The sequence below is a fragment of the Haemaphysalis longicornis genome, unplaced genomic scaffold, assembly GCF_048455015.1.
Source record: "Haemaphysalis longicornis isolate Haplotype H1 unplaced genomic scaffold, Haemaphysalis longicornis Haplotype H1 scaffold_27, whole genome shotgun sequence".
NCBI classification, from domain to species: domain Eukaryota; kingdom Metazoa; phylum Arthropoda; class Arachnida; order Ixodida; family Ixodidae; genus Haemaphysalis; species Haemaphysalis longicornis.
In genome coordinates, this window is record NW_027526325.1 from 1,392,375 (window position 1) to 1,416,258 (window position 23,884).

Genomic DNA, 23,884 nt, shown 5'->3' on the forward strand with positions numbered 1-23,884 from the left:
ATTGGTTTTTGTCGATATAAACCTCTTGTCTATATAAACCTCTCGTTCTCATCTATATAAACCTCTCGTCTTTTGGCCGGACGGCTTAATCGAGGCACAGACAAAAATTTTCGCCTTTAAGTATCTTAAGAAAGAAGATCGCCTTCGAAAGGTTCCCACCCGTCAAGAGGAGACAAAGGCCGCGCGGGGAAGCCACGTACCACTGTCTCGACCATGCCTTTTCTGGCGGCGCGCAGCTTCTTGGTGTAGCCGAACACGTCGTACACGCCATCTTCGTCGGCCAGCTCCAGGTTCGCATCGATGCACATGTAGGTGCCCGTGCGCCCGCATCCGTCACTGAGCATAGATGGACAAGAAGGATCGTCGTTTCCCGCATTATCTGCTGTGGGTAGCTGCTAATTTCTTGCGACAATAGAACTGAATTGCAAATAATGGATGAATATTGCTTCCTACACGCATCAAATATGTTAATTTGCACTCTTCAAGGAATGCTCGACGGATGTTGCAAAAATACACACATCTCGCTCACCTAAGGGAGCCATCGTGCACTTGTCGGTCTTGAATTACTACAACTTCGGCATTGTGTACGTATGGCGCGGCCACAGAAATCGGTCGCCTTCCACGTTCGGCCAATCGCCAGCAGTAAACGATGACAAAGACTAAGTTAAGACAGTTCTAGTGGGTATTTGAATCAAACTGAATTTAACTGAGGTCAGAATAACTGACCCGAATGCTATAACATTTCGTGCTAGATGTTCTTTCTTGTCGGTACTTCTAGCTAGTAAGACGCCTCCTCTGTACTCCCGTGCGAGTTACCTACTTCAGAAATCGCTCTACCCAGCAATATCTATTTCCGATTGCCTTAGACTACCGCAGCTTCATTCTCAAGTTTCCCAAATGGCCGAGCGAAAATGGCCGTGAGTGCAGGTGAAAATACGTTGATGCAATTACACCTCGCTGATAATTTTGCGACGGATAGCTTTCAGCACTACTGAATGAAATTACTGTGATTACGTATACGCGAAACCAGAATCTGCGAAGACACCACGCAATGCGCAGCTCAGTGTCGCGAAGCCGTCGCTTGCGCGGGGAGAATGAGCGCACCTGCAGTGGACGACGGTGGGGCCAATGGCTGACCAGCGGTCCGTGAAAGTCCGCACCCTGCGCCGGAAGTCGAGCAGCGCATTGGTGAAAGGCTCGGTGTGGGACGCCCAGCTCGTGAAATGCAGCTGGAACACGTCGCGCTCTTCTTCGCCCTGCATCGGAGTGTTTCAGCAGACGAGATGCATCCAGTCACGCCAACACTTCACAAACACGTTTCCGGAAAAATTCCTCTTTACTGCGAAGCTGTGCATGTCTACTCCCACCCCTTCGTCTTCGCGCCCACCCGAGTGGAGCGAACACTGGGTGATTTGGTTCGCTATCTGGCGGGCGTGACGACTGGCTCTTGCTGGTTGCCTACGCTGCTCGCCGGCAGGCGGATCTCTGTCCTTTGCGCGCCCCGGTTCACTCAGCGGCTAGTGTTGAACGTGTGGAAAAATTTGTAACAAGGTGACTAACGGTCTTTGGGCCTCTGTTATTTCAAATAAGAGAGCAATGCACCAGAGGTGCAGGGAACCTTCAGAAGATGGGTGTAAGCTTGGCCTCTTCAAGCTGGTTTTCCCGCATCGAGTATTGCGCCGTGAAGCGTGGCCATCTCGGGGGAGAGTCGCAGCCACACTTTCCACGGCTCTTCACCGCCGCCACCTCTTTTGCGAGTCGTGCACGCTGCTCGCCACGTTTATCTCGTTGCGCGCGCTCCCCCGCCCTCACCTGTGCTGCGCTCTGGAGCCTGAGGGGTGATTTCTGTAGCCGCGCTACAATCAAACGTCACTGTCTTCACCCAGCAGTCGTATGGGCCCTTAGTGCTTATAGTTCAACGTCATCATCATCACCAGCCTACCTACGCCCACAGCAGGGCAAAAAGGCCTCTCCCATTAATCTCCAATTGCCCCGGTCCTGTGCTAATAGCGACCAATTTATCCCCCCAAACTTCTTGATCTCATCTGCCCATCTAGCTTTCTGCCGCCCCTGCCACGCTTGTCTTACCTATGGATCCACTCTGTTACCCTTAATGACCAATGGTTATCTTGCCTTCGCTTTACATGCCCTTCCCACGTCTATTATTGATTGATTGTAGGGTTTAACGCGCCGACGCAACGCAGGCGATGAGGCGCGCCGTAGTGGAGGGCTCCGGATTAATTTTGACCACCTGGGGATCTTTATCGTGCGCGCAAATCTGGTACACACGGGCGTTTTTGCTTTTCGCCTCCATCAGAAAAGCAGCCGCCGCGGCCGGGAATCGAACCCGCGACCTCGTGCCCCACTTCTATTATTCTTCTTAATTTCCATTTCGGCTTGGCTTGGGCTGACCCGATGTTGATTTCTATATATCAAGAGACGAAATAAACTATTACTACTTACTACTATTACTACTATTATGTCCTTAACACGCGTCTCTTCCCTGATCCACTCCGCTCCCTTCTTGTCCCTTAATGTTACACCTATCATCTTCCGTTCCAATGCTCGCTAAGTCGTCCTCAATTTAAGTTGAACCCTCGTACTGAGCCTCCAAATTTCTGCACCGTAGGTGAGTACCGGTAAGATGCAGCTGTCATACACTTTCTTCTTCAGGGACAATGGTAGGCTACCATTCATTATCTGAGAATGTCTGCCGTATGCACCCCACCCCATTCTTATGCTTCTAATTATCTCTGCCTCATGGTTGGGGTCCGGGGTCACAACTTGGCCTACGTAGATATATTCGCTTACCACTTCTACTGCGTCACCACCTATCTCAAATCGCTGTGCTGTCTCGAGGTTATTGATCATTACCTGATGATGATGATGTTAGGTTTTCTTGGCGCAAGGGCATCAAGGCCAAAGAGCGCCAGTACTATGGTGAGGATTATTCAAGTGAGAATATAAAGTACAGAATATATAATAAAAGGTATCTCAGATTTCTGTTGGTGTAGAGGGCAAAGTAAGAACATTTGACACTATGACAGGCATTTTCTACGTGCACCCCTTGCCACCGTCTTTGCGGTAGCAATGAGTGGCCCTACCGGGTTCTAGCGTGCGATGGTGGCTCGGCTCACGGGTGATACGACACATACCTTAAAAAATCTACGTCTGAGAGGTACTTAAAAACACGGTTAGTAGAGAAAAGTGGCTCGTCTGATAAAAACAGCAATGGGTGTTGAGGGATCATGCGTGTGTACAATTCTGGAAAATTAAGCTTTCTTTGCGGTTCAAGTAGTTTGCATTCTACCAGTACGTGAATGACTGATAGCGACCCTCCACACCTCAAGCAGCGTGGCTGTTCTGTTCCTTTCAATAGGTACGCATGTGTAGCATGGGTATGGCCTATGCGCAGTCTACAGAGAGTAACCTCTGTGATCCTGTCTCGTTTCTCACAGATCGATCTACCTAACTTGGGTTTTACCATGTGCAATTTGTTTGCTGTTTGCGCATTCCAATCTTCCTGCCATTGGTCGCGCAGCCTCTTACGTACGTACGCTTTAAGATCCTCGTACGGGACGCTTTGAATATCTAGGTCACTCCGAAGAGCTGCAGTTACAGCATTCCTGTCTGCTTGCTCATTTCCGGCTATGCTGCAGTGACCTGGTACCCAACAGACAGTGATTTCAAGTTTTTGTTTGTGGGCTGAGCACAGTAGTTTTAGCAATTGATTAAAGACTGGATTTTTTTGTAACTTTCCTGACGCTAGAGCCTGCACAGCACTTTGAGAATCAGTGAATATCACTGACTTTTGGACATTGTTCTCAATAATATATTCTACAGCCAATACAAGGCCGCGTGTTTCAGCAGTGAATATAGATGTGGCTTCAGGCATAGTCTTTGACTTGGAAAAGTTGGGACCATGTGCAGCACATGATACTGCACCAGCTGACTTGGACGCGTCTGTGTAGAACTCAGATGCTCTGTACTTGTTCTGCAAAAACAAAAAAATGCTGCATAATTAATTCCTTTGGAGAGGTTCTTTGGTCAATCTTCATAAAAGAGAGATCATAAGAGATAGGGCAGAGATCCCATGGAGGGACAAAGTCAGCAAAGTTGGTTTTCTGAGCGTCAGTGAAGGATATTCCCAGGCCTGCGGCCAGTGCCCTCACCGACAGAAGGAATGGCTCAGCCACGGCAGGTCGCTTTTCAAAAAGCTTGATTGCCTGGTTACCTAGAGTGCTGTTCGGGTGTCCGGTCAAGGATGTCACTTTTAGAGCATAATTCAACCCAGTGTACTTCCGCTGTGTTTCAAGAGACCACTGATTGGCTTCCACATGCAGGCTTAAAACAGGGCTTGTTCGGAAAGCGCCTGTAGCCAGACGAAGGCCAAGATGGTAGACAGGGTCTAACATCTTTAGTGCTGTTCTCGCGGCAGATTGATAAACAAGACACCCGTAGTCGATGCGGGACCTCACAAGGCTATTGAATAAGGCCAATAGGCACTTTGTGTCAGTACCACAAGACTGGTGTGAGAGGACTATCAGGATCCTGACTGTATCCAAACATTTAACTTTAAGGCGTTTGAGGTGTGCAATGAATGAAAGTTTGTCATCAAGCACAACCCCAAGGAACTTGTGCTCCTTTTTTACTGCTACGGGTGTTTCATTGAGTTTAATAACAGGATCTGGGCGGATACCACGCTGCCTAGAGAAGACCACACACGTGCTTTTTTCTGGGTTAAAACAGAAGCCATTCTCATCTGCCCATTTTGTAAGTTTGTTTGCAGCTAGTTGGATTTGCCTCTCACAAATGGACATAATACATGATTTAAACGCAATGTGCACATCATCAACATATAGCGAGTAGGATATGGAGCGAGGCAGTGTAGTTCCTAAGGAATTCATTTTAACAATAAAAAGGGTGCAGCTGAGCACACCACCCTGCGGCACTCCATTTTCTTGGACGAACATCCTCGAGAGGACATTTCCAACCCTAACCTGAAAGGTGCGCTCCGAAAGGTAATCTTTCAAACTGTTCAGCATGTTTCCACAAACTCCAAGGCGGCGAAGATCGCAAAGAATACCGTAACGCCAGGCTGTGTCGTAAGCTTTCTGGAGGTCAAAGAAAACTGATAAACAATGCTGCTTATGAACAAATGCATCCCTGATGTAGGATTCAATAGCCACTAGGTGGTCTGCTGTCGATCTACCAGAGCGAAAACCCGCCTGGCGATTGTCTATAATACCATGGTACTCAAGAAAATAGATAAGGCGATTGTTAATCATTTTTTCGAAGACCTTGCATAAGCAACTGGTTAAAGCGACCGGTCTGAAACTAGTTGCAAGTGATGGATCTTTCCCCTCCTTTAGAATCGGCACCACAATAGCTTCTTTCCACACTTCTGGAAATTGCCCTGCACGCCAGATCTTGTTAAATAACAGTAAGAGCGCTTCTAGCGTGTCGTCGTGCAGGTGCTTAATCATGGTGTATGTTATTCGGTCTCGACCTGGTGATGATTTACCACAAGTAGTGTGCGCCACTTTAAGCTCCTGCATAGTGAAGGGGCAATTATACCCTACCTCAGACTGCCGTTTGTCACGTACAATCTTCCGTTCCTCTGCATTCTTGTGTCTCAGGAAGTTATTTGAATAGTGAGCTGAGCTTGATACATACTCAAAATGCTTGCCTAGGGCATTCGCTTGGTCTTGTAAAGCGTCTCCACTTGTGCTGACCAAAGGGTACGTAAGAGTGTTACTTCCTCGGAGTGCTTTAATTCTCCTCCATACTTTCCGCGTGTCAGTATATGATGTGATTGATGGCACAAAACGATTCCAGCTTTCTTTTTTCGCAATACGCCGAATCCGTCTGCCATTGGCCTTTGCCCGCTTGAAAAGTACCAAATTTTCAGTCGTTGGGCACCGACGCAAGACACCCCATGCCTTATTCTGTTCCTTACGGGCCTGCCTGCAATCATCATTCTACCAAAGTTTCGGCTTAGCAACCCTAGTAGAAGAAGTCTGGGGGACGGACTTCAGCGCAGCTTCAATTATATGGGTGGTCAGAGTCTCAGCAGCTTCATCAATACCAAGGTTGTCTATAAGTGTATAGTGACACTCAGAGAGCTCTTTGAATTTTTTCCAGTCTGCGGCCTCCTCCTTGAACTTTTGTGGGCATGGAGTGTTGTGTTGTTTATTGTCTACAAGCTTGAGGCTCACTGGAAAGTGGTCACTTCCGTACAGGTTATTAATGACCTTCCACTGGAGTGCTGGAAACAGAACTGGAGAGGCTATGGCGAGATCTATGCAAGAGTACGTGGCGTGTGTTGTGTTATAATATGTTGGGTCTTTCTTGTTAAGTATGCATGCTCCAGATGATAGCAGAAACTTTTCAACGAGGCGTCCTCTAGCATCCGTGCGTGCAGAGCCCCAGAGTGGGTGGTGAGCATTACAATCCCCAACTAGCAGATACGGCTCTGGCAGCTGATCAACTAATGTTTCAAACTCCATACTGGAAAGCCCGTGGTCTGGAGGTATGTACAGTGAGCATACTGTTACCAGTTTATTAAAGATAATGGCTCGTATGGCTACAGCCTCTAAACTGGTCTGTAGCGGTAAGAAATGGCATGCCACTGATTTTTTCACGATAATCGCGACTCCTCCAGAGGGATGCATGCAGCCATCCCTGTCTTTCCTAAATACAGAGTAGTTCTTTAAGAAGTTAGTTTGGTTCGTCCTCAAGTGGTCTCCTGGAGACACATAATACTTATTTGGTGTTGTGACAGCAATTCATACATATCGTCCAAGTTTTTCAGGAGGCCTCTGCAGTTCCATTGGACTACATTATCAGTTACCATCAGCTTATGCTGAACAAGGATTAATGAAGTGCCATGCTGTCACCCTCCCAGGCTCAAGACACCTTCCCAGGAGCCGTGACCCTAGGTGTCTTTTGCTTTGAACGGTCGAGCGACGTGCCGCGCCCTATCGGCGCACCACGCAACGGAGGGCTTGGCGTTGTGTCCATGGCTTCTTGCGAAGCCTCGTCAGCAGGGCTAGGCTGGCTGGTTGCGGCAGCCTGCCTCTCAGCAGGGACCGGCACTGCAGTGCCAGCAAGGGGCCTAGCGTTGGCATCAAGGGGTGCTGGGGCAGCCCTTGACGCTTCTTTTGTGGCATGTGCAGTGGCCTTAGCCACCGGCACTGAGGGGGCTTGGGGTGTCCCTTGGGGCCTCACTGCGGGGGTTCCAAGGGGAACTCGAACCGAGTGTAGCGCCGCCCCCCGTCGCGCTACATCGGCAAAGCTAGTGTGTGTCAGGAACAGTCTCTGTCGTGCTTCCCTAAAGGTAATGTTTTCCTTATACTTCAGAGCAATTATTTCTTTTTCTTTCTTCCATTGCGGGCACAAGCGCGAGTACGCGGCGTGCTTTCCCATGCAGTTTACACAGTGGGGTGGAGCTTCACAGGTGTCAGACGAGTGGTCGGGGAGGCTACACTTTGGACATGCTGCCTTGCCTCGGCAGCTCAGTGAACCATGGCCAAATCTGTGGCATTTATAGCAGCGTCGGGGGTTTGGAATATACAAACGCACAAGGATTTTAACGTAGCCTGCCTCGACGGACTCGGGCAGTACACTGGTCGAGAATGTGAGGATTACATGCTTGGTCGAAATTTCCTTCCCATCTCTACGTATTTTGATTCGTTGAACATTCACACCATTCTGGCCCTCGAACCCTTCCAGGAGTTCTTGCTCAGACAAGTTCAGAAAGTCTTCATCAGAGATAACACCTCTGGTAGTGTTCATGGATCGGTGGGGACTGATGCTCACAGGATTGTCGCCAACAGTGGTTATTTTCGTCAACTTGGCACACTGAGCTGCATCTTGTACTTCTAGGAGAAGGTGACCGCTTCCCAACTTGCTTACTTTTTAACCGCCGCCTAGCTCATTCGTTAGAACTTTGGCTACCAAGAATGGTGACAGACGTCTCATTGACAAGCCTTTTTCACAGTGCATGACGTGGAACTTTAGGAAATTTTCTGACTTTTTAGGAGTGAAAAACTGCTGGACTGCTTCGTTGCGTCCCCGTTTTGGAGGACGATCATGGGATGGAGAAAATCTTGTTGCCATAACAAGTGAAATCAATTCAGCAGCTATGCTGGCCGCCCACCACCGAGCCCAACCTGGGAACGCGCTAGATGCGCGTTAGCCATACATAGCTGCTATAACCCTGTTTAAGTCCTCAAGGTTGATTCCTTACCCAGGGATAACCCTCGCCGCCTGGAAATGTGTGGAAATGAGGAAAAGAAGAGATGACAGGATAGGGGTAGAAAAGAAGACAGGAAGGTGAAAGAGCTGAGAGGGAGGCAGGAAAAGGCGACTGGCTGGTTCCCCCCGGGCGGGTCGGACCGGGGGCACCGTCTGCGAGAAGCAGGGGCCAAAGTGGTGTGTTGCCTCTACCGGGGGGCCATGAAGGTCCAAAACAACCCCGGCTTTGGCTCAGCCACCAGGATTCCCTTGTCCCCGGACACGGCTCAGCCACGCACAGCCGGGGCGTGGGTGGGTCCAACCCACATGTGCTCGGGTCCGTGGTGTTGCAAGTTACCAAGTGCCTACGGCAGTAGGCACCCTTGCGGAGCTCGGGACCGTGGTGGCGCTACTCACCAAAACACCTTGAGTACACAAGGTGCCCCCTGCGGTGTATTGATCATTACTTTCGTTTTATGCATATTAATTTTCAGGCCTACGGTTATACTCAGTTCGTACAGTGCGGTAAGCATGCTTTGCAATTCGTCCCCCGAGTTACTTAGCAAGGCAACGTCATCATCAAATCTGAGGTTACTGAGGTATTCTCCATTAACCCTTACTCCCACCTGTTCTCAATCTAATGTTCTGAATACTTCTTGTAAACATGTTGTGAATAACATTGGAGAGAATGTGTCTCCTTGTCTGGCGCCCTTTCTTTTTGGTATTTTACTGCGCTCCTTATGGAGGATGATGGTAGCTGTGGACCCACTGTTGATATCCTCTAGTATTCTCACATAATGCTCATCTACCACTGCTTCCGTAATGTTTGAATGACTGCTCAGGTGTCTACAGAGTCAAATGCTTTCTCATAATCTATAAAGGCTATATATAGCGGTCGAGTATACTCTTCGCACTTCTCTATCACCTGATTGATCGTGTCGATATGGTCCATTGTTGAATAGCGTTTACGGAACCTTGCTTGTACTTTAGGTTGACGGATATCTAAGGTGGCAGAAACTCTGCTAGCGTTTACCTCGGTAAGTACCTTGTAGACGACTGATAGTAAGCTGATCGGCCTGTAATTTTTCAAGTCCTTCATGTCGCCTTTCTTATGAATTAGGCTGACGTTCACGTTCTTCGAAGATTGTGGAACACTCGCACTCATTAGGCATTGCGTGTACAGATTTGCCAGTTTTACTAGTACAATTTGCCCGCTATCATTCAAGAGGTCTGCTGTTATCTGATCTTCACGAGGTGCTTTGCCCCCTTGCATTTTTTTTTCGAAGCCTTCCTTACTACTTCGGTCGTTACTGGTGGGATGTCTATCTCCTCTGAACTACTTTCTGAACTACACTTCAATATAGCAAATCCCCAATACAGCTGGGACCCAACGTAGGAGATACAACCAGACCGCAGGCCCCGTTGAACTTCCCTCTTCCCAGCGTTGAAGGGTACCAGCTGTTATTGGCCGTAAGTTCGCCGTTGCAGGAAAGACAACCAAGGAAATGCTGCGCGCTCGTGAGCGCATGCCTCGCGGCTCGCGCGGTGGTTTTAGCGAACGAAAGGAACCAAACTCCACCGCTGTTGTCAAGCGCTACCGCGCACGTAAAAATAAACTCCAGCGCTAATGTTAATGGTAAAAAAACACGCTGCTTGGCAGAGGTAACCTTGGCCGCCGCATTCTGTAGAAGCTGTTATGGATAATTGGAGACATGGCTACGAGTCGGCACTCCTTCCCGAGACAACTTGCAGATCCTGCCACCGATGCCTCGAGTTGACGACGAAGGAATGCTGGAAGTCTACACTGCTGAGGAGGAATACGCATCCACCACTCGCCGCGAGAACGACGACGACCTGTTCGCTGTATAAGGCGACCCCTACAAGCACCGAGACTACGAAAATAAACAATGACAGTGAAAATCAACTACGTGACCGACAATGCTCACCTGCAACAGTTAAAGCCTTGCATATGAGTGCGTACTTTCGTGAGCTTTTTTTTATTGGTTTTCTCGCTCCCAGAATATTAGGGCTCGTACAAATAGTATATAACTGTAGGATAAACGTTGTCTAAGCTATAATGCTCCGAATGGAGAAGTTTTTTCTAAGGCATTACGCTTAGTGCAGTGTTCAATAAAAAGGGTGCAAATGTTTTTCCAGTACGTTCATGTTATAACATAAATTTTCATAACGATGAAGTATTGTATTATGATTTAGGAGCAATAGAGATTACATAATTGCTCAGTGGAGTGGTCATTACTGAGGAACCATTTTTATCACTTTGCTCATACCGGGCTGCGAGGCACGGCTTCCTGGACGGCTGGGAAATATTTTAGACCAGGTTAGATTTATACGTGCACCAAAATTTCGACACACGAGCGCGTTGTTTGTTGGCTTCATTAAGAACACATCCACCATGGCCGGGAATCTGACGAACACGCTACATAATATTCTTTGGACGACTGCCTTAGGCGCCGAGCCACTTCTCTGCATAAATTTTCACCTTTGAGGTTTATGATATGTTCACACCTGACGGTAAAGATGAAACAAGAAGCAAATGACAGCAGTACTTGTTTCAGCGAATACCGACTAGCACTGTAGAATGCCATCTTCACACCTCAGGAGAATACAGCGGACGTTGGCATCAATAATCTAACCACTGAGAATACAGCACTCTGAGGCAGTAAAAGCCTATTAAACAAAAACAATATAATCCCTATTTCTTCCAGTGAAAAGAAAGGTCACGTGGCCAGCCTTGTGTTGAGAACGAAGACAAGTGGCGCAGGGCTGCTTTTTATTACCTTTTGGGAACAAATCTACAAAGATATTCATGGGTTGCACACTCATGCAATACGTTTGGTGCCATAGGTGGCTGCACTGTCCAGAAAAAATGTGATCGTCCCTTTCCCTTCGTAAACTATATTCCCCGGTCATTACAGTTCTATGCAATGGCTCCTGAAAAAGATTGCGTGACTGACCTTTCGCAGCCGTAAGGTCCGGATAACAAAATTAGCCATGGTGTCTTCGGAGAGCAGCGTCACCTCAATGACGCCGTACTTCTCCGGCTTGTCCAGCTCCATTGGCCAGTACTGACAGCACATCACCTGCGGAGGCCGTGAGGAGTAGCCGTTCGTCATCTTCGTCATAATCATCACTATCAAGTCTGCGTCCGCTGCAGGGCAAAAGCCTCTCCCATTGATCGCCAATTTTCCCGGTCCTGTGCTCACTGTGACCAATTTGCCAAAATATTTTGCCCGCCTCAAAGTGACTCTTCCTCAGTCTCTCTTACCTTGCCTTGGGAACCGCAAAGTCACTTGTTTGGGACATCGCTCGTGCGTACTCAGCAAATGCCCTGAGCAACTATACGCCCCGCAATTGACTTTAGCGGGAACGTACTCCAGCATGACGAGAGCTCAGGATGGTGAGAAATGGCGCCTGTCGGGTTAGCGTTGGGCCATCAGTGTAACAGAGTGGCCACCGAAAGACCGGACTAAAATTAGGGCAAGAGCGTTAACTCGATGAAAGGGCGATCGAAGAATATTTGGGCGCAAAGAATGGGCAGAGGCATCGCACGCCCGGGAAGACGGGAAGACAACGGAGAGGCCTTCGTCCTGGAGTGGACACAAACGAGACCCGCTGATGCTAAAGCTGAGACTTCATGTAGTCATGAAATCAGGTCTTTCTTAGGCTAGCTGAATGGGAAACGTTTGGTCTGTCTTTCTGCTACTCAACGTACAGCCTTAGAGCACGCACAGGAATGCTTCAACGGGCAGTTTATTCAAGGGGGAACAACCTATGCAACTAAAACTGCGGCCGTTCTTCCTGGAGATTTTTGCCCTATTAGGCCTTGCGTCACTATAAATCAATCATCATAACCAAAAATTGCTGCCATGGCGAGCACATGTTCCCAATATTCAGCGCAAAAGAAATCCAAGGCAAGTTCAAAGAAAAGAAAAGTTCGAAAGCAAAAGAACCCATACTTGAAGCGTTAGTTTATTCAAGAATATGCATGCCATGGATTTTTGCGAAAGCAAACAAGTGCATTTTAAAAAGGTGTCGAAGAGACGGCATATAATAGAAAACACTGAAACAAAAGACGTCACGAGTTCCTCCAAACACATTGATTGTAGGGTTTAACGCGCCGACCCAACGGCGGCGATGAGGCGCGCCGTAGTGGAGGCTCAGGATAAATGTGACCACCTGGGTATGTTTAAGGGGACCCTAAACAGGGTTCCAAAAATTACTATTTTACGTGCGCAATCGTTGGAGTACTATTCCAAGAATGTCGTGCTGCAAAAATAGTTTAAAAGCGTTCAGTATTAGTCAAGTTTATCGATCGTTAAAAATGGCCTGCAATAAGGCCTGGCGCATTTACTCTTTCACTGCGCCTCCAAAGAACAGTGAAGCGTTGATGTCCCCGGCCAGGTGCAAGGCCACCTAAAGAAACAGGGTTGGTTAGAGATGCGCGCAGCCTTTGGCTCCGGTCGACGGTACGTCACGGTTCTTTTAAAGACGATAGTCTTTCTTGGGCTACTTAAACCCAGAAATTTTGGTCTGTCTGTCTGTCTGTCTGTCTGTGACTCGATTCAGCCACCCGGCCAAAGCAAAACAATGCCTGCGCAATAGTCTTATATAGTCACAGCTAAATCTACCCGTCCATGTCCGGTGTAATGTTCATACTTGTCAACATTGTTGAAGAAGAACAAGACATTACGCAAATATGAGACAACAAATCAATAGAGAAGTCATATTTGCAGTGTTCCTTTATAAAAAAGTCAAGCATGCTTGACTGTTGCGAAATTAAATACTTCAACTGCAGAAAAAGAATTCACTCCGCCGTCGCCTGCTGTCGCCCGCGCTACTATAGCTTCTCGCGCCATTTTAAGAAATCAACCGGCAACAGTTACGCAAGGTTCCACTAGATACGTTCCACATTCTGCTTGCAACGCACGTGGAGTAGGGAAACGCGGTTCTATAAACGTTGAAGTAGGGCGCCTCGATTAACGCGTGTCTTCGGCGTACGGCAGCGTCCGCATCGAGACACCCGGTTTGGAGCAGTGGAACGCGGGAAATTTAAAAGGATTTAAGCAAACCTTTGGCGTCTTTACCTTGGGAGGAGCGCGACGCAAGAGGAACAACATGAGAGGTGAGCGGGAAAGCGAAGGGAGGCATTTACTTCGCAAAAGCCGATAAAGACTATCGTCTTTTGACGACATTTGGAACGAAAGGAGCAGATACGCGGCCAATTTTTTTTTAGCAGAGGATGCCCAAGCTCCGCCTACTACATCCGCTGCCGCTCAGTGGAGGGGGGGAGGAGGGGCGGTATTCGGCGGCACGACGAGCGTTTGAAGGCCAGATGGGGGCTTCCAAACACAACAGGCTCGCTCACGACAATATATGGAAGTTTGCCACAGACGACTATAGCGGCCCATTAGCGTTTCTGCATGCGGCGCTGTCGCGGTGAACTGGTCCCACCGAGGTCGTAGAAAAAGCTTAGCATCGCCGCAGTTATCCAGACAGCGCTTTGCGAGGCCGCGCCAACGATCCCCCGCTCAATCTTTCACGCATTTATAAACTCATTTTCAGCAATAGTCCCGCTCTGGCGGGCGGTGGCAAGTTTTGCTGCTGAATGTATGCCGTATCGTGCATACACCGCACAGTGGGCTCCTTGTCGACCGCGCAGGCAGATGCTTGCCGCAGTCGCGCGTATAGCGCGTGCGTTTTTGCCCGCAGAGACGATCACTGTTTTTAAACGTTGTTCATACTTTGTAAACGACGTGCTATATCTACAAGCTCAGCTAAGCTTGTGTAACGGATGGCAACGGTCGACATTCGTACGTGCCACCGGTGCAGGACGAATACGCCGTGCCGCCGGTGCAGGAGCGCCGCGCGCAACAGCGTTTCCCCCAAAGGCGGGAACGCTGATTGGCGACAGCATTCAACGGGGCCCACCAATAGAGAAGCCGTAGTGTTCAGTGCTTCGTGCGTCACAGGCTGCGGCACAAGCAAGCTTTTGCACGCAGAGCGCGGCAGTGTGGCGGAGAGGACGCGGTAAGCGAACAAGGAAAGAAAGAAAGCATCTTTGCTGCGTGTTTGTGCGGCCCCAGCTTTACGCAGAGGTGTGAATATTTGGTGCGTACGTTGTCGTGAAGGGGTACTCTAGCGATTGCGCGATTGAAATGGCGACCTTCAGAAGCCTATTTGGGGCCTTTTTAACGTGCGCCGAAATCTCGAACACACGGGCGTTTTCGCTTGTCGCCTCCATCAGAAGAGCGGCCGCACAACACAACCGAAACAAAGTGTTGAAAGAGATAGCGCGAGAACACGGCACATGCGGGAAAATGGGACTGAGTTGACCAAAGCTTCATTGCACTCACCATGGGAGGAGCGAGAGGGGAGAGAAGGACTGGGTCTCACATGGCTTGCGCGCTAGAAGAGTTCGGTTTTTAGACGGCATTTGCAAAAGAGCGAGCAGATACACTTCCAAATTTTAAACTCTAATATCTTTTAGCATTAACCGTATTTCTTGGCGTTCAGCTTGCCGCTGGAATAAATGTTTGTGGTCATGTTTTTCGCCGTAGCCTACCCCAACCAAGCGGGATGCTTTAAAACGTGTCAATCTGACGGTCCTTCAAGGTCGTCTAATCCCAACGCCCAAATTTTGAAATGCGAAATCGCTGTCACGGACCAAGTGCTAAATCACAACAACAACAACAAGGAAGAAGTAGTGACTCCGAAATGTCAGGCATTTTATCTTTAACTGGGCTACTCGTTCCAATTTTATACAAATAGGACTCCTGACCGGACGAACTTTTGTCGCACAGTTGACTCCAGTGCGTAAAGGAGTGAGACGGACACGGCAACTGATTAAAGAGGCCGTCACCGGCGTGATTTGCTTGAAACATTGCGAAGACTGCGCGGCGGAAATGACGCAGTGTAACAAAAAAATAAAGAAACGTCATCGCACTGGCAGATTTTTGGTGTAACTTGTTTCCCGAGTGTCGCTCTGCGATTAGAAAACCCTGAGCCGGATGGGGCTCAACACTCTCAGCGCTCTTCGTTTAAAGTTGAGAACTGCGAGAGGGCCGCTAAAAGCTTCGCCTTATTTCATGAGCAACGCCTGCATTGCGCTGTCATAGTTCACAACGTGAATCTTTTACGCGGCCGCTGTGCTTGGGCAAAGTTGACCAGTGTGATGATGATGATGATGATGATACTACTATTGGTTTCCCCTTTATAACAGGGTGATGACGTGTCATCTTACCAAAAAAAGACTAATACGCTTATTCTTAATGCTCTTGGTTTATTACTAGCGCAGTTTAGCTAGGGAAGGCAGAAAAAGTCTATTAGGCCCAAAATACTTTTTTTTTTTCATCTTACAGGCGGTAACTGTCCTAGGAAATATTCCCCTGTCTGCTTTTCGTCCACCAGGATTCTAATCTTCTTTTTGTCGCCTCTACAGCTTTGAGTCTAGCTTCCTCTGTGCAACCCTTAAATCCTAGGGCTTCTGGAAGTCGAATATTTCCCTCGTGGAAATTTGGGTGGATACCCTCGCATTCTAACACTATGTGCCGCATATTTTCTGCCTCTTTTCAGCAGACCACGGGAACCCCATAATTTTGTGAATGGTTCCCCACAAAGCTCTTCGATCGCAAGCAACCTGCGCTAGCCTCAGTAAGCAAAGCACTGCCCTGGGAATTATCGTAGAAATTTTCCTTTCAGATGTAAAATTTCCCCGCCTCGCACACTCTAATGACGTCTTAGCTTCCAATTTTTTCTTTCCATTTATCCGTTTCTATCTGCCTTGCCCGTTTTTTTGGTTACCTTGACTGCTTTGTATTCTCCACTGTTCTTTCCGTATTTCATCGTTAGCCTTCTAGTCATCCTTAACCACTGCGTGTCCACGCTTTTAAAGTATAGGTGCCTAAACTGCTTAGCTGCCCACCTACGTCGATCCGTGGCTCTCAATCTCTTCTCAAAACATATTTTACTCTGCGCTTCTTGAACCTCAAACGACTCACAGCCCATATCTCCCTGCACTGCTTCGTTAGTTGTTTTTCCGTGTGCTCCTAAGGCCAAAAGGCCTAGTTAACTTCAAGGACTGATAAAACGTCTGATTTTAAGCACAGTACAGCATTCGCAAATGTGAGACCCGGAACCATTACTCTTTTCCACATTCCTCTCACTACTTCATATTTGTTACACCCCCAGAGAGCTGTATGCTTCATTATAGCTGCGTTTCGCTTTCCCTTACCCTTAAGTTGCTCCTCTTAGTAGCTATCCCCATCGTTTATCCACACTCCCAAATATTTACATTCCTTCACTCTGGGTAATCCGCCATGCTGGATAGACACTGCGTCAATGGTAGTGTCATTGAAAACCATTATTCCCGATTTTTCTGCGCTAAAATTTAAACCGAGGTCGGTGGCTTCCTGGCCGCTAATAGCCGTTGAATATCGGTCTGGTTATCAGCTAAAAGAACAATGTCGTCTGCGTATAACATTCACGGAATACGCTGTTGTAGCACTTCGCCTTGCAGCATATACGGTAGGTTGAACCCTACTTGCCTTTCTTCCAGTTTCTTTTTTAACCCTGCCATGTAAAGCATAAACAGTATTGCGCTCAAAGGGCATCCCCGTTTCTGTCCCTTATAGGGGTTGACCTGCAGGGCGCCTTTCTCTCCTTCCCATGTAAGGTGCACTCTTATCTTTATAGATTGCCAGAATCAACTGTATTACCTCGTCTTCTAATCTCTAGGGTTTCAGCATTCTCGACAGCAGTTCCCTGATTACGTTATGATATGCCCCTTTAATGTCCTGAAACGCAATCCATAATGGTCTCTTCTGCGCTTTCGCACTTTGGATGCACTGCGTTATCCCGAAAACATTATCATCCGATCGCCTGTCTTGTCTAAATCCATTCTGAAGTTCCCTAACGATTTAATTTTCTTCCATGCTTGCTTGAATTTCTGATTTTACTGCCTGCATTGCGAATGTATACACCACTGACGTTACTGTAAGTGGTCTGTATGAATCAATACTGGCTTTGTTGCCTCTGCCTTCATATATTAAATTCATCCTACTTTCTAGCCAGTCCTCCGGTATTTATTATGTTTGTATCACGTCATCTATTGCCCTCATAAAAGATACCTCACTTTTAGGCCCAAGCAGGTTTATCAGTTGCATTGGTATTCCGTCCGGGCCCACTGCTCTCTGGGGAAAACTTTTGCTCTGCTTTTTTGCAATCAAGGTTGCTCAAACTAGTTTCCCTTTCCGCAGTCTTCTGTGGCGCTGATGTTATCGGTGCAGGCTTCCCTACCTCTATTGTCCTAAACTTCTCACTAATCACTCAATAAATATGCGCCAACGTGTGCTCTTCTTCTAAATGTTTCCCCTCCTCATCAATCAAGAATTATTGGTAGATATCGTTTTTTGAGCGTAGTTATTTTTCATGGTTGAAAGACTTCTTGGAAGCGCTTTTGTCCTTCTTCCGTATTTCTGCCATCCATTGTTCGCTTTTCAGCTTGATCTATGCTTGCACCATTTTCTGCACTTCTAGTTTTTTTCCCCGGTAGATATCAAATTTTTCCTTCACTACCTCCGGTTCTATACCAGTTCTTTTTGCCTTTCTATGTTCTCTCGACACCTTTTTTCGCTGGGCATAGCCTCTTTTACGTCCTTATTCCACCAGCTTCTCGGCTTTCTCTTCCCTTTCCATCGGTTCTGTTGCTTTGCTTCATTCATCTTATGCTTTATGAACGCGATCATTTCGTCATACTCCCAATCTTTTTCTGGGTACTTGTTAATTTTGTATTCTATCGTATCAGCGATGATCTCTAACTGTTCATCATTCGAATTAGTTCCTCCGGTTATACCGATTCCTAAATTTGTCCGGGTTGCGCCTCCAATGTGCAAGGTAAACCGCTTGTGGTCGCTTCCTGAGCTGTCTATTCCATTTTAATCTATTCTCATTTCCAGCAACCTTTCATATACTTTCTCGGAAACTAGACTATAGTCTATGCTGGACTACGTGTTACTACTTTCAGACGTTCTTTCTCCGTCACACTTGTTTTCCGTGGTTACTATGACAAGCCAGTTTTACTAACATAGATCTATCACTAGAGAACTGTTATGGTCTGTGTATCCATCCAAACCTTCTATGTGGGCGTTCATATCTCCAAATAATATTATTTCACCCGAATCTTTGAACTCGTTTATGTCTCTTCTCAAACAGTTTCCTTATTTTCCTCCCTAGCACTACTTCTGGTCCACAGATACAAAGCCCCTAACCACGCATTTTCCCCTGCTATGAGGCCTCGAACCCTTTCATGCTCTTTACAGCTTTCATGCACTCTCTGCCAGTGGGTACCTTGTTTAATGAGCATGCCAACGCCTTCCACTCCCTTCATTCCTGTGGTCCTGGTGCAACTTTCCCAGGCATAATTGCCTAGGACAGGCGCATTACTGACGCTGCAGCTTGCCCAGCACGACTTTTCTTTGTCAAGTGGTTGTCGCCGTCATTTACTCCCCACCTTGCTTACACTCGTACGAGCTTTGAAGTTTAAGCAATGCGAATCAGGTGAAATGTACAATAGCCCCCAAAATTTAGGCAAGCAAGCACTCACGCCCGTGACTTTAATAGCGAAGTTGTTGTAGGTGAGCATTGACGGATACGCAGTAGAGTTTTGTTATCGTGGTGGTGTCGTGGTTGATGTCGGCGGTACCGCATTTCAGTGTACTTATGTTGAGCAAAGCCGAGTCGGCTCGTCGTTTCGGTCGACGTCTTGGTACGTCACTCTGCAAACGCGACTTGTCTCTAGCGGATGGTTTGCACGCCAAGCCTATCGAAGCGCGGCCTCTTCCTCGGCCGTGCGAACTATCGATGATGGATTGATTTTATTGGCGCAAGGCCGACATGGGCAAAGAGCGCCAAACACAAAGTGATTTGATAGGAGAGAACACGAAATAAAATCAGTTAAAAACAATGAGCACAGCTGGTGTAAAGGGCCAGGGTGAAGAACAAGAGCGGTTAAAAATTAAATAAGGTGGCTGGTGCATAGGACCAGGGGTAAAACTATGGGTGATAAGAGATGAGTTGTAAGAAATGAACTTCAGATAGGAACCTTAAGGTTCGCTGAACAGAAAACATGGCATCATCTCCTAAGAAGTATGACGGGTGTGGTGGAATATGTCGTGTGTGTAGTTGTGGGAAGTGTTTTCGTCGTGTAATGTCGAGTGCCTTACATTGTATGAGGATGTGGATCACGGATAGGGCCTCTCCGCACCTGCTGCACAGAGGTCTTGGAGACCCCGTGAGAAGGTGCGAGTGCGTTGCATGAGTGTGCCCTATCCGTAATCTAGCCAAGGCGACTTCAGTGTATCTATTACGTGTGTCGGTGGTGTATGGTCCCAAGTGTGGTTTTATTACGTGTAACTTGTCTGTTTGTTCACTCCAGTGTGTTTGCCATGTTTTGCGAAGTTGTTGTCCGATGTGTGGTTTCACGTCGGTGTAGGGTAATGTGGTTATGTCTACTGTATTCGAGAGTGTAGCAGCAGCAGCCATTCGGTCCGCTGCTTCGTTCCCGGCTATACCACTGTGGCCAGGGACCCAGCAAAGAACCAGTTCAAACTTGCGTACATACACCGACATAATACCCTTGACTATTAGATTTACAACGTGATTTTTCGAAGACTTTGTTGACGACAACGCCCGCACGACACTGAGGGAGTCTGTATATATAATGGATTGTGGGATGTGACTTTGAAGTATATGATTGACAACAAGAAGTACACCGTAAGCCTCTGCCGTAAATATACTAGTATGACTATTCAGAGTTTTGGTGACACTAAGACCGGGCCCATGCGCCGCGCAGGACACAGAGGTGGAAGTCTTAGAGGCATCCGTATAAAATTCAGAGCACTCATACTTCTGCTGCAAATACAAGAAATGCTGCAGAATTGCACATGTGGGAGCTCGGTTTTTATCTACATGTGTGAATGATGTGTCGCATGAGACAGGGCGGAGATGCCATGGTGCTATGAGATCTGTTACAGAACTTTGGATGGTATCTAAAAAGGAGACAACAAGCTCTGACGCTTCCTCTCTAACTCTGTAAGAGAAGGGCGCAGAGAAAGATGGTCGATTTAAAAGGAGTTCAGTCGTGGAGGTATCATGAAAAACTGATTTAAAAGGATGGTGAGGCATGGAAGACATTTTAAACGCATAAAGAAGGTCTGTGTACGCTCGCTGACATTGTAGGTTCCATTTGTTGCACTCTACATACAGGCTTTCGACTGGACTAGTCCGAAAGGCACCACAGGACAAGCGGAGCCCTAGATGAAGCACAGGGTCCAGCATTCTGAGGGATGTTTTAGTGGCTGACCCATAGACAACGCTGCCATAGTCCAATCGTGAGCCTATCAAGCTGGTAAAAACACGCAACAGAAGCTGTTTGTCAGCACCAAAAGAGATGTGCGAGAGAACCTTCAGGATATTCATTGTTTTTAAGCATTTATGTTTTAGTTGTTTTATGTGTGGGATGAATGTGAGCTTTTCGTCAAAGATTATACCTAAAAACTTGTGTTCCTTTTCGACAGGAATCGAGGCACCGTGGAGTTGAATGTCTGGATCTGGCCGGATGCAACGCCTCTTGGAAAACAAGACACAAGTGCACTCCCCTGGATTAAATTTAAAACCGTTGCTGTCTGCCCAACCAGCTAGCTTGTTAATACCAAGCTGGACTTGGCGCTCGCAGACAGACAGGTTACAAGACTTAAAGGATAATTGTACGTCGTCTACATAAATTGAGCAGGAAATCGACGGTGGCAATGCCTTCCTCAGGGAATTCATTTTCACAATAAAAAGGGTGCAACTTAAAACTCCACCTTGTGGCACTCCATTTTCCTGCACATGCACCCTAGAGAGTGCAGTTCCAAGTCGCACGCGAAACGTCCTTTCGGACATGTAACTGGAAAGCGTGTTTATCATGTTACCCGACATGCCAAAGGACTTCAAGTCGCTAAGGATGCCGTACCGCCAAGCAGTATCGTACGCCTTTTCAAGATCAAAGAAGACTGTCATACAGTACTGCTTGTGGAGGAAAGCATCTTTGATATAAGACTCTAATGCAACGAGTTGATCGTTGGTAGATCGCCCCGCCCTGAAGCCCGCCTGGCAGCTCTCGAGAAGGCCATTGTACTCTAAGAAGTACACAAGTCTCCTGTTTATCATCTTCTCGAAGAGCTTACACAGGCAGCTTGTCAGGGCAATGGGACGATAACTGGCGGGAGAGGAAGGGTCCTTCCCTTCCTTTAGGAAAGCCACTACTATGGCCTCCCTCCAAGAGCCTGGAATGTGCCCCGAAAGCCATATTTTATTGTATAGGTGTAAGAGTGTTTCAAGAGTGTCTGGGTGTAGGTGCTGTATCATGGTGTATGTAATCTTATCTGCGCCTGGAGCTGAAGGTTTGCACGAGCTCAGGGCAGCCCTCAACTCATAGAGAGTGAATTCAGAGTTGTAAGAAGTTTTTGATCTGTCTTTGTCGTGTAAGGGCTTTTTTTCTGCAGATGTTTTGTGTTTCATGAAAGTGTTCGTGTAGTGTGCTGAACTGGACACGTGTTCGAAGTGTTGTGCAAGCGTGTTAGCCTGGTCTTCAAGTGTGTCCCCTGTTGTGCTAACCAGGGGCAGGCTGTGTGTCTGTTGTCCTTTGAGCTTGCGTATACGTGTCCAGACTTTGTGCGTGTCTGTGTATGAATTAATGGATGTCAAGAAGGTGTGCCAACTCTCTCGTTTCGCCTCACGGCGCACACGTTTTCCTAACGCCTTCGCCCGTTTGAACAAAATGAGGTTACCCGACGTGGGGTACCGACGAAGGATACCCCACGCCTTGTTCTGGGCCTCTCGCGCCCGCCTGCAGTCCTCATTCCACCACGGCCTCCGCTGGTTACGCGGGGCACCAGAGGCGTGGGGAATGGACTTTCCGGCGGCGTCGAGGATGTGCGCCGTGAGGAGTTGGGTGGCTTCTTCAACGTGTAGGTGTCCTATGGATGTGTGGTGTAGTTTCGATGTCTCTGTAAATGTGTTGCAGTTAGCTCGTGCTTCATTGAACCTATTATGGGAAGAAGAACTGCTTGGGCCGTTACCTATATATGTTAGTGAAGTGGGGAAGTGGTCACTGCCATATGGGTCAGTGCCCACTCCCCACTCAAGACATGAAAAGAGAATTGCCGAACCAATAGCCAAGTCAAGATTTGAGTATGTATTGTGTCCTATGTTATGGTATGTAGGCTGTTTATTGTTGAAAAGGCATGCTCCAGAAGATGTAAGGAATTTCTCTATCAGGCGACCTCGGGCATCCGTTCTGGAAGAGCCCCAAAGAGAGTTGTGAGCATTAAGGTCGCCTGTAAGTATGTATGGTTCGGGCAGCTGGTCAACCAGCGCCTCGAAGTCGGTGCTCGTAAGTGCAACATCAGGAGGAATGTATATGGAGCATACCGTTATCAATCTATTAAATATTATTGTGCGGACGGCTACAGCCTCGAGGACGGTGTTCAAGGTGACAGGGTGGCATGCTAAGGATTTGCGGGTGATTATGGCAACACCGCCAGAAGAGTGTGTGCAGCCATCCCTGTCTTTCCTGTATACCATGTAACTATTCAAGAAATTTGTGTGTTTGGAATTCAGATGTGTTTCCTGGACACACATTATACTTGGCTGATTACATACATACATACATACATACAGTTTATTTCATCTTCATGACAAACAGATACAAGTGCCAGCCCGCGTAAGCAACCTCTGCTTTTATGCGGGGCAGGGCAGTCGGTTCGAGAAAAAAGAAGATAATAAAGGCACAATACATTCTGCTATCAAATCGAAATAACGTCCAAAACTTGTACTGTTATAATAAACAATATATATATATATACATACATATATATACATACATATATATCTACACATACACACATATATATATTCAGAGGGAGACAGGTACCATGCAATAACAACACCCGTCTATTGCAAAAACATCAACCGCAGGGTAGAATTCCACATCTTGCACTATATGCGTAGCTGAGCCCACAGAAGCCCCAAAGTGATAATAGAGCACATGAAACAGACCTTCTCATATATATATATATATATATATATATACATACATATATACACACACACACACACACACACACATATATATATATATATATATATATATATATATATATATATATATATATATATATATATATATATATATATATATATATATATATATATATATATATATATATATATATATATATATATATATACATATATATATATATATATACATATATATATATATATATATATATATATACATATACACACATATGCATATACTCATATACATATGCAAATGTACACACATATATACATGTATATACGCGCACACACACAAACATAGATTCGATATTTTCTTCTGGAGTCGCGTTTATTTAGGCAATATTCTCGGAAATCCAGGCATGGATTAACGTTCGAGCGTCTTTCATAGAGACTACTTGAGTGTCATTCGGCAATTTATTAAAGTAAAATGGCAAATAAAATGCTCTAGTCCTTTTGCCATAGTTGGTGTACACTTTTGGAATTTTATACAGTTCAGTTTTGC

At 46.9% G+C, this 23,884-nt stretch overlaps 1 protein-coding gene across 6 annotated transcripts in view; it reads right to left on the minus strand.

Annotated features, from left to right (window-relative positions):
• Positions 1-23,884, minus strand: part of Ptp36e (protein tyrosine phosphatase 36E) — a 540,343-nt gene that overhangs the window by 117,886 nt on the left and 398,573 nt on the right. For all 6 annotated transcript variants that reach the window (XM_077701525.1, XM_077701527.1, XM_077701526.1 and 3 more), the window contains 3 exons: positions 11,214-11,339; positions 1,105-1,256; positions 201-336 (listed from right to left, as the gene is read on the minus strand). In XM_077701525.1, the coding sequence (XP_077557651.1) occupies positions 201-336; positions 1,105-1,256; positions 11,214-11,339 (414 nt within the window). The remainder of the gene's footprint in view (positions 1-200; positions 337-1,104; positions 1,257-11,213; positions 11,340-23,884) is intronic.